Source organism: Onychostruthus taczanowskii, unplaced genomic scaffold (genome assembly GCF_017590055.1).
Source record: "Onychostruthus taczanowskii isolate IOZ18803 unplaced genomic scaffold, ASM1759005v1 scaffold3, whole genome shotgun sequence".
In the NCBI taxonomy this organism is placed as follows: domain Eukaryota; kingdom Metazoa; phylum Chordata; class Aves; order Passeriformes; family Passeridae; genus Onychostruthus; species Onychostruthus taczanowskii.
This window is the reverse complement of record NW_024500349.1, coordinates 11,108,711-11,125,713: the sequence shown is the minus strand read 5'-3', so window position 1 is coordinate 11,125,713 and position 17,003 is coordinate 11,108,711. Positions and strand designations below refer to the sequence as shown.

General features: G+C 38.7%; 1 protein-coding gene across 18 annotated transcripts in view; it reads right to left on the bottom strand.

Moving 5' to 3' along the window:
• The window catches only part of SVIL (supervillin), a 105,439-nt gene that overhangs the window by 33,286 nt on the left and 55,150 nt on the right, over positions 1 to 17,003 (bottom strand). For 8 of the 18 annotated variants that reach the window (XM_041408357.1, XM_041408361.1, XM_041408348.1 and 5 more), the window contains 11 exons: positions 14,798 to 14,881; positions 11,940 to 12,827; positions 11,443 to 11,607; positions 10,779 to 10,813; positions 9,670 to 9,731; positions 9,176 to 9,315; positions 8,318 to 8,413; positions 6,839 to 7,091; positions 5,339 to 5,362; positions 3,852 to 4,323; positions 2,077 to 2,296 (listed from right to left, as the gene is read on the bottom strand). In XM_041408357.1, the coding sequence (XP_041264291.1) occupies positions 2,077 to 2,296; positions 3,852 to 4,323; positions 5,339 to 5,362; positions 6,839 to 7,091; positions 8,318 to 8,413; positions 9,176 to 9,315; positions 9,670 to 9,731; positions 10,779 to 10,813; positions 11,443 to 11,607; positions 11,940 to 12,827; positions 14,798 to 14,881 (2,439 nt within the window). The remainder of the gene's footprint in view (positions 1 to 2,076; positions 2,297 to 3,851; positions 4,324 to 5,338; positions 5,363 to 6,838; positions 7,092 to 8,317; positions 8,414 to 9,175; positions 9,316 to 9,669; positions 9,732 to 10,778; positions 10,814 to 11,442; positions 11,608 to 11,939; positions 12,828 to 14,797; positions 14,882 to 17,003) is intronic. The other 10 variants (XM_041408350.1, XM_041408364.1, XM_041408353.1 and 7 more) reach the window with 6 other exon arrangements.

The following is a 17,003-nucleotide window of genomic DNA, read 5'->3' as shown; positions in this document are numbered from 1 at the left end:
ATCAAAAAAGGTTGAAAACTAAGTTTAGGCTAGATTTTTCCTGAGAAAGTGAGAATGATGTTAAGAGGTTCAGCAGAAATTAATCAGATGTAGCTTTCTAAAATAGTGATCATGGCATGCAGTTGACTTCTGCAGTGGAGCTGACAGGATGGGCTTTGGTCTCAATAAATGCACAAAGACAGGAAAAGAGAGTATATGTGTCTTTCCTCCTTAAAAAGTCATGATTTTCATTCTTCTTTATAATACAGGTAATCTGAAAATGCCAGCCATACATTCACTCTACGAGGATAGTATTAGTTCAGTGAAGCAAGTCTTTGTGGAAAATCACTTTCATCCAGACCAGCATTCATGCATTCTGCCCAAATACTATTTCATGTGTGGAAAAGTTGTTCTTCCATAAGGTGAAAGAATGTCTGACGCAGCCAGAAAAATCCACTGGATGGGAAGATGAAGTTACTGAATGTAAAAGGAAAAATAAATCCAAGTGTAATAGTTAATCTTTAGCAGAAATGTTCTTTGATGTTTATGAATACTTGGCATGAACTGCAGCCAAGCAAAAGAAACTTAGTTGTTGTAGTCTTTTAATTCTGGGACAAGAAGTAGACTACTGTGGTATTTTGGAAGGCTGAAACATTTTGATATAAGCTCAGTCATTTACAGATGTTTGGGGAATGAGGGAACACAAACTCCTGACAAGACAGCAGATATTTCCTTTTGTCAGCTCTGGGACTGAGTAGACAGAGTCCTAACAAAAGTGGTTCCTGATTGTGTGACTGACAGGCTTCAGTTCCTCAAGAGATCCACTCAGCTGAGGCATTGAAGTTAGGACTGAAACAGCTACTAAAACTTGGATCTTCCCTCCAACCTCTTTCTCTCCACCAGGATCAGGGATGGTAGATCATTTACCACCTATAAACCAGAAGTCATTGGGTCTTAAACCTCATCTGCCAAGACAATTGACATATTTAGAGGAGGGGGATGGGGATGAAAGTTGCTTTAAGCAAAACAACAGTAAACTGAAAAAGGTAAGTACAGCTTTCAGAAAGGGCACTAAGACTGCTCAGCTGCTGTAGCTGCCCCTGCACCCCCTTGTGTAAAGGGGTTGACAGGGAGTGGGGATGCTTGTAAATGAGAATGACTCACATGAATTTGGGAAGCAAACTTTGGAATTACATTTAAAAGAAAAAAAAAAGGTTCAGAATGCCTAATATCACACTACCCTCATTAAGTGAGGGAATACTTTTATATAGTGAAAGTTTAACCAGGCAGCTATTTTCATTTAATGGTTCTGCTTTCATGCAGAAAAACTGAAGCAAAGATAGGCCAAATAATCGTAATTCACTCACTGGACTGCTACCAGTTTGGGACTGAGTTTATACTCTCAAAGTTTTAACTAAGTTAGGAAAACTTTTACAAGTACTACAGCAGCTATTGGCACTTCAATCCTGAACTCCCACTCTCTGCACAAGTGCAGGACTTCACATTTTGCTTCAGATCAGAATGATCTTGAGTTGGGAAAAGTATTTCTAGTACTCCTATAAACCTGTCCCATACTATCCTTTTAAAATCCCTACAGCAAGCTCCAAGAAGTCAAAATGGCAACCAGGTACTTCTGAAGTAGCAGGGCAATATCAGAGTCTATCTGTGACTCCCTCTAGTCAGCTTATTTAAGGGACTCCTGTAGACCAACAAGAAATGGTTATTAAAATACACCAGAATCATATTTTACCTGCTGTATAACTGAAAGTAGAATCTGGAGAAGTATATTGAGTATATAAGTGTAATTAGAACATGTATATTTTACAACTTTAATTTTCTGAAATATTAATTGATTATTCAGGTGACTTTCAAAATCAGGTTATTATGTTCTCTTGAATGGTAATTCTCATTCACCACCACCTGCTTCATAAGCATGTCAGGCAGATTAGCTGCATGTTTCTGCTGTTAGTAATAATAACGCCTCATAATCACTACTTAGCTTTTTTAGAAACAGTTTTAAAGCTTCTTTTTACACCATCATCAATATAATAACTGTATTTATAGGGATCATTAAAAAAGAAAGAAAAATGTAAGTACCTTTCCTTAATTGACATTGTTTTGCTGGAATTATCAAGGACGTCCTCAGCTGTTTGTGCTTTGCTCTCTCCCATGGAAAACATCTCACAGGAGTTCTTATAAAATTTGTCTTCCAATTGTTCAGAGAGCTCCTGCAGTCTACAGGATGCTGCAGCTGTTGTTTGTGAAACTGTCCTCATGGCTGATGTGCTGGTGAGTTCAGAAGAAGGCTCAGCGTGGTCTGCCCATTCAAAAGAGAAGTGCTGAATTAGTTCTATTCTCAAAGACACTTTACATTACTAACAGTGAAGAAGCAAATCTGTATTTTAAACATTCACATCACATACTATTCTAACAGGGAGAAACTTCTGGCTGAGCTAGAGCACAAAGATTAATTGTGCAGCATTACTTGCTACAGGGACTGGCCATTTGTGACTGATGTTCACATGAAGCCACAGAATATCATGTTCAATACACAATTCTGAACTTCACGTGGGTGAGGCACAAACTGCTGCTCCCCTCATCACACCAACAGGAAAACGAACACATGAAAGTGGCAGGGAACAAAGAGTAGGGGAAGAGAAGCAGACAAAATTTAAACAAGAAAATTAACTATTTGGTAAAGCAGTTTAATGCTTCAGTAGCATACTAGAACATTTAATAGCTTAATAGAGGTATTATTTTCTAGGAGGGTGTTGAGGGCTCTTTTGGGTTTGTTATTTCAAGCAGCAATTAAACCACAGGAAAAAACTGCCTTGAAGAAAGATAAATGCACCATGACAGTTATCCTTAAAGAAATGTAACGTTCATTTTTCTTTTTGAAATGTTATAAGCACAACACCCCTCTGATATATGACTGCTCCTATTATATATCCCAGTCTCCATCTCCCCTGCAGTCATCAAAGGCTAATTGGACAGAATGGATACTGCTTTAGAGGAATAGAGGCAGAGCTGTACCTCCCTCTCTACATCTGTGTGAAGACCATTAAATTCAAAATAAATTAACTCCACAGGATGAACACAAAAATGCTTTTAGTGCTACAGGGTAGTATGATCCTGTCACCCATCATAATGGAAGAGAAAAGGAATACAACATCCTTCCAAATTCAGCAGAATAGAAGGACTTATGAAATGGCCAAATTCACTGTTTATTTCCAAAGTACTTTATTTGAAGATGGGCAAGTTTATTTTTTAAGTTTAAATTATGCTGTGCATATAAAAATGTAATTGCTCTGAGAATTTCCTGGTTTGTATTTCATCACCACATCAAAGAGAAAATAATACTAGTTTTGCAAAATTAATTATCAGAAAATTATCCACTCCTAGTTATGTATGCACATATGTGGGTAATTCATAACTCTATATGCACAGTAAGGCAAAAGTTAAGGGCAGATAATTGACTCAGAGCAGCAAGTTTAGTTTGCTCTGAATTTTGGAGGGCAGGTGCAAGGGCAAAACCAGAAAGAATAAATCTTAGCCTCAGCATATAATACCACTTCTTTCAAAGTAAATAAATCTGAATAAAACTGAGCCATCTTTAAAGACTGAAAAATTGAAAGAATAAAAAACCCCTCTATTTGTAAAACTTAACACTTCACAGATATTTCTGTACTTCTAAGCAGTGTTAGAAAAAGGAAACGTAACTAGCCTTGATAAAGCTTGAAACACCATTTGCTGAATGAGACCACACCAACAGCAAGTAATTACCACACCTCTTTGCCAAGTCTTGCTTTTCATAACACTTTCCAAATCCACCTTTTCTTCAAAGGACTGCCCTTTTTTGTCTTCCCATTTACCTTGCATGCCAGTATCGATTTCTTTCTGTTCCAGAGGCTGAAAAAGTGCTTGTGAACCAAACAGTTCCAAGCTGCCCTTCCTCAGGAAGCTGTATGCTGTGTCTTTATGGTGGTCTCCTGTTTTTTCAGGAACAGGATGTGTGGTTTCATCCTCAAAGGAGCTGTACTTTTTAATTTCATTAGCTTCATGGGCTAGAAACCTCTTTCTTTCTTCTTCATGTTTCTTTGATGCTTTTCTGCTTTCTAGTGCTTCCATTGAGGGCTGCCATTGTTCTGACTTGTGTGTGTGTTTTCCTGATGAGTCCAAGTTTTCTGCTGCAGGGTGGAACCTGGTGGCAGCACTCCCTCTTCCATCAGTCCCTGGCTTCCCAGACAGGTCCCCAAACAACGGAGCAAGGGCAGAGGCCATGGCTGAAATCGATGTTGCAACTGCAGATGACAGGGGGGCAATCTTTCCACTTTCACTCTGTACCTATGAAGGGAAAAAACAAACAAAAAAATCCAGAAAAACCAAACAGGACTAAGAAGATCTGAAATTATCAATTCCAAAAAACAGCCTTATCACATCAGTTCATCCAAGGTATGTTTTCATGTAAATATTGCACTCTATCAGGACAGACTAGGACAGGTAAGGAAAGCAACAATGCCCCTGTAATTTGTCTGCAGATGGGTTATTCCACTCAAGGTAAAAACAACTGCATGTGAGCAGCAACATCTTTAGTAACAAGGGGTGTGTGTGGAACATGCAATCTGACATCGTGTCAGGGCTCAGGACCTGCAGCAGTGCAGGAAGGAATTAGCTCAGGTTCCAGATGCCAGCTGACATGCCATGTGCCCAGGCTAATCACCTCTGCATCTCAGCAGGACTCATTAGCTTTGGCACAGCTCTGCTCTTACACAGCTCTGCAGCACCCAGCTCTGGTGACCACCCAGTGCCAGGGAGAGACTGTTCCGTGCTGTCCTAACCCAGGGCAGACATTCCTGATGCTCCCTCCACATAAATCACCTTCATGCAGGACTTTTTCAAATATAAACATTGGCTGTCATGAGCCAAGTATTTGAGCCTAAGAAGCACATTAAAAACCCTTCCAAGCTTATTCTGCCAGCCCCCATGGTGGAACAACTATATTTTCTACTCTTCTAACATGAAAATTTTGTAAAATTTTCCTAGATGCAGTTAAGATGCATTTTTTTTTTCAGAAATGCAGAGCTTTATTTTCTCCAAAGGAGACAAAAGCTATGAGAGTGACAAACATGCCTCATACACATCTGGAGAGGGCTTTTTTTTGTTGTTTTCTCAAACTGCAGAGTTAGTGCGCAAAAGGACAGACAAGATCACACCAGTAGGAAGAAATCAGCTCAGAACCTAAAAAGTGCATGCAGATTCCATAAGACACAGACAACAATCATTCACTAAGCAAACTGGGAAGCAGAGCAAAGACTATGTTAGCTCAAAGATTCCAAAACAAGATTAAGAAAATAGTTACCAGTTTATTTTTTTTCCATTGCATCTATCAGAATTAGAAATTTAGATGAGATCAGAAAAGTGAATTCAGTTTCAATTACAATATATTTACATTTTCAAATATGCATTTTGGGAATATAACCTCTAGTTATCTATTTTGAGAGGTCTCTTTTGCTTCTTCCTGGAAAAACCATACCTGCATCTCAAAACCCCCCAAGATTCCAATGAAAAGTTCATTGTAGAAAGTATTTTTGAAAATATATTCCCATTGAGCTTGCTTTCAGAGTCAACTCTGATTTCATTTGCTAGGTTCAGAAAGATGACACAACATGCTTCCTCTGATTTTCCTTGCTTGAAAAGCATGTTTGCTGTGTAAGGCTGACAAAGTAACATGACTGTCACTTCTTCCCATCTGCTTCAGCCCTTTTCTGTTCACCACCTTACTGGCCCCCAAACAAGTCAGTGACACAATCATTAAAGAGACCATGCTGTGACAGTGATTGGCACGTGGAGAGTGAATGGAAAAAGGACTATGTAAGGTCTGGAAATCTTGCTTAAATAAATCTGTCAAGCATTTATTACTACTTCATGTGCAAGCAAAGTAGGCATAAAGTACAATTATAATCTGTACAGCCTTGAACCAATATGATTAGAGAAATTCTGCTTTCTCACTATCCTGTTATTATAAAATATAGAAAATGTATAATCATGAATGAAGCATATAGAAAGAAAAGGGTAGGAACTTTCTAACACTCAGATTTATCCAAATACAAAGAAATACACCATGCACAGGAGTTGTGCTTCACTGTTAAAGTGATTTCTTTCAAAGCTGTAATGCAAAGGGACTGCTGTTTCTGCTATTGTGAAAAGATCTAAAAGACTACTTTTGGGCCACCTTATGCTGAGGCTTTACTAAAAAGGCATTCCTTTGCAGTTCCAATTAGATGAAGTATTCCAGAACAGGAAGCCAAATTTCACTGCACATTAAATAATTTCTCTCTGACTTCCTGAATTTCAAAAGTATTCTGCTTTTAGGGAAAAAAATACAGATAAAAATCAATGCCCCTTCCAGAGGAAAATGACAGACTATGTCCTCACTAATAACAGAAATATATTGTGCTTTCAGGAAAGAGCCTGAAAACTGCACATGACAAAGCTCCAAAATGCCCTGAAAATACACCTAAAGCAAAATGATGTGTGTCTCAGTTTTTTACACCTTTGATCAGGAATTTACTTTTAGGTACAACATGTAATACTCTAGTGGAAGTGACCCACACTGTGAAAGCTACAACTTGCACTAGGCAGGAAGTCGATATACTCTCAAATTACTTTAAAAAAGAAGAAAACCATACCAAAAATTTGAACATTTCAGGGAATGTTCAATGTCAAAAGGCAGCCTCCTGACAAACTTTTTCCTGTGTGTGTAGCTCAGAGCAAAGGAAAGTCCAGCCTTTATGGTATCTTACGCTGAAGCTGCTTTCTCCAACAAAAAGAAATGCAAAAGAGCTATGGTGGCACTTACCTGTTCAACTTCTCCAAGAGTGACTGGCTGGGTCTGATAACGAGCATTCATTCTCCTGTGCCTCATATCGCCCCGATTCCTGGTGGAGATGGCCCTGGATACTGGTTGAGACAGTTTGTTAAACAAAGCCATCTTTTCTGCCAAGCTTAAGGTGGAAGAATCTGGTTCCTCAGACTGATCTTGCCCCATCGCCTCTTTGGCTGCTCTTATCTCCTCTTTAGCTAAAATTTTTTGGTGTGCTGATGCCTGCAAGCTGAAGAAGCAGAACTGGAAATTAGTTTTGAAGAAGCCATTGTGCAGTTTTAAAATCTCAACCTGATAGAAGCAGAAGATCTGCACGTGAAGCACAATAGCCAATGTAATGTAGCAGCCTAAGTGGGTATGCAGTGGTTCAACATTGGCATGATGAATTCTAATTCAACAGCTGAAGATTTAAAAAAGAGTTACATTTTCATTCATGAATTCATTTGATTAGGACACAACATTTTTTACAAGGGAACTCAAGACTGAAGAGAGATTTTACAGACAATCTCTTTATACAGAGCACAGAGCTATGGAGAGACATTTAAGATGCCTTTAAGGTCCTACAGTGCAATTTATATACAGTTCAATTTTATTGAAAGCAATTTGTGGACCATCTATGATAAAAACATTTAAAAGACAGACTTAAACTCCAAGTTTGTGCTGCTTTTAAGTTAGAATAAATTGCAATGACTCTTCTAATCTGAAATGGAACAGAATTCAGACTGTCTTTTGTTTTGAATTATCTGGGATAAATCAACAACAAAAATTGGTTTTGAAACACAGTCTGTTGATTTTGAAAATTGACCAATGCTGAAGGCAGACATTTTCATTCACAAAAGCTGTAACCGCATTTGTCTCTACAATAATGTATTTTATTCATCTTTACTATAAAAGATTTTATTGTTCAACTTCTTTCAAATTTATGGAATTAGAAGTATTCTCTATTTTTTTCTGTCACGGTCTCTGCTAAAATTCTCATTCAGAGTAGTATTCTGCAACTTTACCTATAGGTGGTGCAATTTCTTATATTTCCTTTAATTTTGCAAGCTAAAAAAATACATGTAGAGACAGACAAAGGACATGTACTGCTTGTGAAATCAAGCACTGAGCTGTGCTATTTTCATCTCAGGATGACACCACCATACAAAAAAAAATTACAAGAGCAAAGAGGGTTCTGCTGTGTTTGCTCACATGCAAATTAATTTCTTTCAGAAGAAGAATAAGCTTCTACAACAGGTGAAGTGTGGTTAGAAGGGTCTTGAAAACAGACGCTTGACAAAAAAAAAGCTGCTTTGCTTTATCATGCAAACATTAATGAAGTTGACGAATGTTTTAAATATTCTTGAAACTAAGTATTCACTTGACACATTAAAAAGGCATTCAAGACTTTAAAGATGCATCTGCTATTGAGGAATCTTGTGCTCCATGTAACATGCATGTTTACCCCCCCAGTACCTGGTAGGTTGTACAGTGCTCTTAACTAGAGTGGGACTAGGTACTCTTGTCACTACTGTGTGGGTATTCACAGAACGTGAAGCAGGGGTAGTTTCACTTTAAAGAATTGCCAAGGAGGGAAAATTCACAGGGAGAGAGAAGAAAAAAGCATTAAGAAAAGCAATACATTAAGTGTTAACTACAGAAAAGACCAAACCAAAACAAAACAGAAAAAAAAACCAAACAGCAATCATTTTTAATTAACTGAGTTATCTGCTGTGACATTTGCAAAGCAATTCCAAATACCTTGAAAGAACTAAAAACCTAAAGGAGCAAGCAGGCTGTCTCATGAAGTTATTCTTAACCCATAAAGTAAGTTAACAGCTGACCATTAGGTGAACATCCATTCAATTCACTGTTGTTTAATTTCCCCCCACCCAAAACGATTTTCCCTTTTTCAGGAAAATGTCATGATATATGAGTACAGTGCAAGAAAAGCATTTCCAAAAAGTACCTTTGAGATTTCAGGGTGTAAAAAGTTTTCCCCAATACATATGCATTCCATAAGAAATTGTGCAGATTTCCCTCAGCACAAACTATCTTATTCATTTGGGTTATGAAACAATGCTGTGATTAATCTCGTTTTCCTAATCCACAGGTTCCTAAACTTCCTGCCAAATTACAGTTCATACAAGTTATGCTTTACTAGTCCCTCTACATTTAAAAAGGAATTTCAATATAGCTTCCCCTGTGGCTCTCAAGGCCCTTAGCAATAAATGTTTTCCTTGCTACAAAGTTATAAGGACCACAGATATGGAGCTTATTCCCAGATTTGAAGGCAGGAGCCAGGGGTAAAGCCAACACGTGCACGGGACTTACGTGGCTGCAATGACCACCTCCTCACTGGTGATGGGCTGTGTGTGAGACCTGTCCTGCAAGCGCCGCAGCCTCCTCTCTACTGCCGAACTTCTGGTAGGCGGTTTGGGAATATTTTTCATTTCAAATGATTTTTCCATTTCCTAAAAGGACATATGTCATAATTAAAACCATGGAAGAAAAGTTCTGAAACAATACATTTTTCTTAGCTTTCTTGCATGCACGGCGGTGAAGTTCCCAAATGCCCATCTCTGAATTAGAAGTGAGATGCATGGAGATAAAATTCACTACACACTTCTCTCTAAATGACATTCTTAAAGCAGGCTTTAGAGCAACAGGTCTACTGTGTAGGTAGGGAATGAGGTAAAAAACAAAAGTTATGTAGCTTGAACTTGGTTAACTGCATTATACTTCATTCTAATGCACTTTGGGTTCCTTCAACATCTTGTATTTCAAATATTTCATTCAACCTGCTATTTAGAAAATGCAATACTCACTCTAAAAAGGAGTCTCTTTGCAGCTACGCTTAGTTTAGCTCGGTCATCCATTTTTTCTTCATCTACACAAAGAGAAAAAAAAAAGGATACTGAACATAATGAATCAATCTCATATTAAGAACAATATTTTTAAAATATGAATAATTACAAATCAGAAAATAAGCTGTCTGTTTCTCACATTTAACAAAAAACTCATTGTGAACCCAGCTGTGTAAACTTTACCTGTTTTTACACGTATTGCATCAAATGAGCAATACAGTCTGACATGTAGGCTGACATGATTTGCAAACAAAAGACTTGTCTTCAGGACAGTTTAAGTAATTTCAAATTATTGCATCAGTCTATGAAAACACACGGACTAAGAAAATAAAGACTGCCTTAAGGGTGAGTGAAGAGTGCTGAACATCTATCTTCTACTAGCTGGCCATTCTGATTACCACCTTGTGTCCACATTTCTCAGAGGCTAAATTGGTATCCTCAGGAGCTGAAATCAGCATCCTCCAGATCCAAAAGCCAGCATCTCAGAGCTGCAAGGAATATCAGCTTTCAAATAGCATAAGGCATTATATCTAAATATAGCTACTCATGAGATTACCTACTTAATTTGTACCACACTTGCCAAAGGTGACAAGAGGGAAAGAGAAGCAAGATGGCAGACTGAATTCTGTAATTTAATAACCTGCATTTTGCAACTTCCTTAGCCAAAAAACATGTTAGCAACATCAGTTTCACAATATCCTAAAGGCTTTCTTTAAGTCATAGACCAGTGATTAAACCTGACCAATGATTAATTTTTTTCCCCAACAACTAGCCTACTTATTGTCTAAATTAGGATAAAACCCAACCCCAACTATATTGGAAAGTTTCAAGCCATTCTCCACTTGACTCCCATTTGAAGTTTGGTATCCACAGACTGACTTTTGGATTGAAATGAGTTTGAAATCAAGTCTGTAGTAGATATGGCTCAAGGAAAAGGGATATTTCAACTATATGTCATAGGTAAAGATATTTTCAAGTGGATTTTGTTTGCATTATCAAACAATTCAGTCAAAACAAAATAAAACACATCAGATCCCATTTCTTCCTTGGAAAACAGTACAGGAACATACCGTCAGCAGTTGGTATTTCTGCATACAAAATTGACCTAGTGAAAAATTATCAAACAGAAAAAAGTTAGCTGGAAACAAGACATCAAAAATAAAATTCAAATTCAATCTGAAGTAGCAGGACCTCAAAGTCTTAAGAGTGGGAGAATTTATCTGTTTTTCAAGTTTCAGCAGTGTCCACTTGGGAACATCCTTTAATAAAGCATAAATGCAAGCAATTGCAGCCAAACTTAAATACAGTAAAGGAAAATTATTCCTAGTTTACCTTGCAGAAAATAAAAGTCTATGATTTGCTGCCACCTTTTTAACATAAAATAGGTACCTTTGGTAGTTTACAAAGAGAGTAAATGATAAAGCAGAGAAAATGGAAAGGAAACCCTTTATATAAAACCAAAAGCATTTAACATTCAAACCAGACAGCCACAGTACTTTATGATGATTCACTGTTTGCTATTTCAAATGGGAGGCATTTGCAACAAATTGGTTTTGTTGGAGGGTGGGGGGTTTGGGTTTCACTTTGTAAGAAGCTATAATAAATACTTGATTGTTTTTAAAGACAAACAATAACCTTGCAAAACGTTTATTCTAACATATGAACAAATCTTGTCCCAACCTTGTTAATATCCACTTGCGCCAGAATGCTTCACAGAGCTACGTACGTGCCTACCTATCTGTCTCCTTTCGTTCTGCTGATGTTATGGGTTGAGTTTTAAATCTCTCAGAAGTCTTTCTATTTTCACCAGGAGTAAAATAGCGCCTTGCCTTTCGTGGCCCACGGTCCCCATTGGCAGACACAGTACTACCTGCTGCCGACATCTCAAACCGAGATTCACTTTCAAATCGCACGACAGAGAGCGCATAGGAAAGAAAATAGGAGAGAGAAGTAAAACACAGATGTAAGCATCTCAACAACTCCCCAGAGATCACTCTGCATGCTCCTCCGGGTCCATGCGCAGACGAACGCATTCCAGCTACCCCACATCACAACTCCCACTAGCAAGCAGAAGCACAAAAGCAGGGTTCAAACCATCTCAGCCTCCAGTACACACTGGTGAGAGCTAAGCTGTGTGCTTTAAGTGCCGAACGACAACTGCTGTTGAGTGGGTGTAATTTTGCCAAGGACGTGCAAGTTTCACACGAAAATACGAGTGAAATGTCACCTACAGTTCCGTTTTCTTGTTGGCATTAGCAGACTCCAGAAAGACATTACGGAGCTGGGCAACAGAGACTTTTGTGTCAACCATGCCAATCTCACCATTTGGTGGATTTGCTTCCATGCTCTCCTTGCTTTTAAAAGGCTCTAGCTTAGTAGTCACAGTATAGTCAGACATGGAGCGAGTCAGGACCTTATGCTTTGTTGTTGACACTTTCCAAACAGGAGCCTTTGCCTTGTCAGGCTGCAATACGGATCCGCTCTGTATGTACATAACAGCTTCACTCCTTTCTACGTTCTCAGGGGTCTTAAACTGCTGCTCTGGGGCCTGTCTCTTATTGCATTCCAACTCCCTCTGAACTTCTGAGTTAACTTTCGGCTTGCTTGCAAAGGAGGAACTCCCCACAGGGGTCTCCAATTCTCCTCCACCAAAGAGGCCTTCGTGGTTCTTCCCTTGCTTGCGAATCTCAGATGGCAGAATGGGCCTTCTGCCTTTGGAGGCCTGTTCACCCTCCAAGGAATCTTCTTCAGCAGGTTTTGCTCCGTAACCAGGTGCTTCTTTCTTTTCACTCTCTGATGCAGTGGCTGCTGAGGACTTTGTTCCGAGGCTAACGCTGTCTGTTGGGAGCAAGCTGCCAGCAGGGGTGTTTGCTGGCTCTTCTGTTGCCATCAGCTGAGCTGTGTGAGCAATGCCAGCAGGCTGGATATAGCCATGGATTGGCTGGCGGATGGAACTGACGGGCTGATTTATAACCCTATCAAAGGCAGACGTTTCTGTCTGAAGAGGCATGTAGTGGGCTGGCACTGGATGGGATTTTCTCTGAGATACTGTGTCTGTGACAAATTCAGGGCTTCCACGAGCACTTTCCTCTTTCACCAATTTCTCTCTAACTTTTACTCTTTAAGAAAGAAAAAGGATTAAAGCTGTGAACAGCAATACCCAATCTGGAAAGGAACACAGACACCTACTGTGGGTACAGACAGCAACATTGTAGTAAAATAAAAATCAATGCATTAAAATAAAGCAATCTTATGATGCAAACCCTTTCTCCCCCCAGGTCTTAGCAGCAACACTGCTCAAAAACAGTCAAGTGATTCATGGGCCATGGACATGCATGACTCCTGAGAAGGTAACTGAGCAAACTCTGGGAACATACAGCATGTTCTCATGAGATCACAAGTGCGTTTGCCAAACAGCACATACCCATAGTCTCAAAAAAACAAGATGATCAAAACTGCTTTTTATATTATCAGAGTGTTGGGTTCAGCCTGAAATTGCAAATTCTACTGGCAGTTGTGTATGCAGTCAGATGTTTGAAGATGTCTAAACACTCGGAAGCTTACGTCATACCAAGACGTTGTTGCATTGGGGAAAGGGATGAAAAAAACATGTTATCACCACCTAGCCCTTCAGATATTTTGCCGGAGACTGGTTTACTTGTGTTTTTGTATATAATTTAAGACATCTGAAAAATCACATGTAGTGTAACCTGTTTCAGTAAGTGAATAAATACATTGAAAGGGCAGGTCCTAAACCTGAAAGCAAAACTATGGCATGGCTGTTGCTCTTCAGAGAGCTTGCAGGGAAAAAGGCATTTAAAAACTGAAACAGGCATTCTGTTTGAAAATGGTTTATTACATTCTAACATGCAAAACTTGCAAAAAAAAACCCCTCGTTCCCAAAAGTTACCTTACTTCAGTGTGTTTTCTGGAAACACCTCTGGACTTGTGCAACATCCATGCAAAACAGAGTTTTATTTAACCTTTCTAAACAGAACACAGCAGCACAATGGGAGGCAAACACGCACAGCCAGGGGCAGCCTTTGCTCGGGGGCTACTTCTGCAGGTAAAGCTCTCCAGCACTTTCACAGCCTCACCAAGGCTCAGACACCTCACAGGGTGAGTGTCTGTAGATAACACACACAGTATTAAAAATGAAAGCCCTGTACTTCCTCCCATCCCAAATGGATATGAAAAAATCATTTTAATTTTGAGGAAAGAGAGAGAGTCAAGCTAGGAAACTAATGTTTGAAAGTAAGTAATCCAGCTCAAAGTATGTGCAATTCCAGGCTTGCTACCAACAGACTTTTTGGAGTTTACATCATTAAGAAAAAAAGTAATATTTAGGGGGGGGGGAAAGCCAAATTATCTAAGAGAATAAATCAGGATATCTGAAGTTATTTGAAACACCACTCTTTCTAACATTTTGGTGCTTCTTACCTCTGAAGATTGATGTACTTGTCAGGGAAAGTTGCTTAAGCACATAAAGTGTGTTAAGTCTGAAGAAGAATGCTTTGAACTACATGTACCAAGAACATCCACACCAATGTTAGTACTGGGTTATGGGTATTACTTTAATCAGGAACATGAAAAACAGTCTTCCGGCAATGCTTTTCATGGTGGGCTTACAGTACACGTTACCAAACCAGGAGAAGGCAGCTGCCTGTAGCTGTGATCACTATTTTGTTTTACTTTTCCATGTATTTTTTTTTAATTTCTCTTGTACCATCTCCTTTGGAATTCAAGGAGTTACTTGTAGGGAATGCTAAGATGGAATGGTATACAGTATAAAAATATAATGAGATAAAATAAGACATTATAAAATCTAGTGGAAGCCAGAATGATAGTAACTGTGGAAGAAGCTTGGGGAATTTGTACTTCTTCATCAAAACACCAATTGGTTCTAAGTTAGAATAAAAGCAGATGCTTCAGAAAAGTTTCACAGGCTTTTTATTCACAAAAAAACCTACTTTCTTTCTTGCTGCTGTTAAGGGAAAATTAAGGGCAAGTGTTAAATGTACATAACAAAATGAAAGAAGGGAGGGGGTTTGTAGTCTGATTGTTAGCCACACAGCTATGTTTATGATACCTGGAGGGCCAGCTGATAAGTGAAGATGTGTCCCCTTCTGAATCTTTCTGAAGAAACCATTCAGGTTTTGCTTTCCCTGCACTACTACAGAAAACAGAACTTCAGATAATTTCTGAGATCTCAATACATGCTCCCATTTTTTCTCCCAATCTCCCTTCCCCACTGCTTTTTATTTTTGATTACTCAGTTGCAGAGGTCTGTTCTAGAAAACAAAAGCAATGCACACTACGCCAATTCAAAGGTGATAAACTGTGAAAGAAATTATTATATAATCCCACAAACATATACAAAGTATGCCAAGGGGTAAAGATTCTGCAGGGGTAACTTTACCAAGTGCACATTGCCCAAAAATTGAGAAGTGAAAGCAACTACACAACCTTATTTTTGCATTTGCCATTGCAGGTCAGTTTGTGTAAGGACATCTGAAAAAGTTGTTAAAACCATTCCTTTAATTTGTGATTTAAAGTAGTAAAGACTGCTGCAACCAAAACAAAGGAGCAATAGGAATTTAATGAAGTGAAAAATTCACATGGCTATATCATATTTCCTAAGAAATTCTCAGGAGTATCTGGAATCCCTCTGTCCTCTTGTACCCCTGTATCACAGAGCTTCAGAAATGCCCACCTGGTTAGCACAAGTCAAAGACACTGTGTCACTGGGTGACTTGGCAAAGGAAAAACTTAAGAAAAAAAGTGACCCCTAATTTAATCTTGCCTTGACTTTACTCTGTTCACATTTTGGAGCTGAAAGCATAAAAAGAAAGAAGAGCTTTTAAAAGCCCTGCAGCAGTGCAAGAAAGGGTGTTTGCAGGCTGCCTACATAAGGTTTCTCAAAAACTTTCCCAATGCTCACCTTCAATCCCCCAGCAACAGCAGAACACATCAAGTACTTTTAACCTTGCAAGCACAGCCTCTCCTGCCACATTAACGTTTACAAACTCACTCCCCAGAGGTGACAAGCAGCCAGGATGCTTTCCATTACTTATAGCTATGTCTGAAAAAACTTTTCCATTGGAGAAGAGCCATTTGGGATAAAAACCCCAAATTAAGCTTCAGGTCATATACTTAAATTTTGCTTAGCTACTCTTTCATGAAGAATAGTTGAAAAAGGTTAAGTCAACAACTGTTCTGGAGATAACAGTGTATTTGATGCAAGTAAGTTTAAATTTGAGAACTCACCTACTGTTGTCAATGAATCCAAATCTATCTTAGAACATCAAACACCAACTGTTGAAACACCTTCTGTTTTTGCAAACATTTTTGAATCCCTAACAGAATTGACCAAAGAGGAGGCGAAACCTTTTCACAGAAGCTGACTAGAAACAGCTAGCTGGAATTGTTTTGAAGCACAGGAACTTCCTTCTCTCTTAATGTGTACTTTGGCACAATTTTATAGTGGGCACGGCCCAAGCAGCAATTATTTGTACTTGATCATTCATCCTTTGAAGACTGCAATCAGAAGAACGTAAGCCACCCTTTGAATTTAATCAGCCATTTCAGGAGCCAAATGCAGGCAATGTCAAATGATACCTTCTCAGTGATGGGTAACTGGATTAATTATTAAATCTTAGTACTGAAGGCACAAAAGCTTTCATATATATTCCAAAGTGATCTGCATTTATTTTCCAATTTAAACTCAGGAAATTTAAATTTAACAAAACCAATTTTATAGCCTGCATATAATGTGGAACTGACTTCAGAACAGCAGTCACATGAAAAACTGGAGTTAGCCTTTTTTTCTCTTGTGCAAATAGCTTTATAGCAGACCACCACAGAGTAACTTTAAATGGACTGCATGGACACAATGACTTTTTTACTACTCAGAATCAGGGACAAGAGTTTCAGAGAGGTTATTCTTACATCTCTGAATATCATACCAGGGAGTACACACTGGCACTGGAAGTGTCAGAGGTATTAAAGAATGGGGTCTTGGCAACATGGCCTCTAAAATACCAGCAACTGCCTACATGTGTATCCAAACAAGAGACCAAATCCCACATTTAAGTTCTTGGCTGCTTTAAGTGCTACACCACATCTTGGTCGGTGCAGATGGTTTCCTTCAAAAGATGGACAGACAGCAACTAGGGGAAATTTGTTTTATGCAAATACTGACCCAAGCCTCATCCAGAAAAAAAAATCTGAAATTAGAGATAATGCAGTCAGCAATTTGTATCATGTTATTGCTCACATAATAGTTTGAGTTGGAT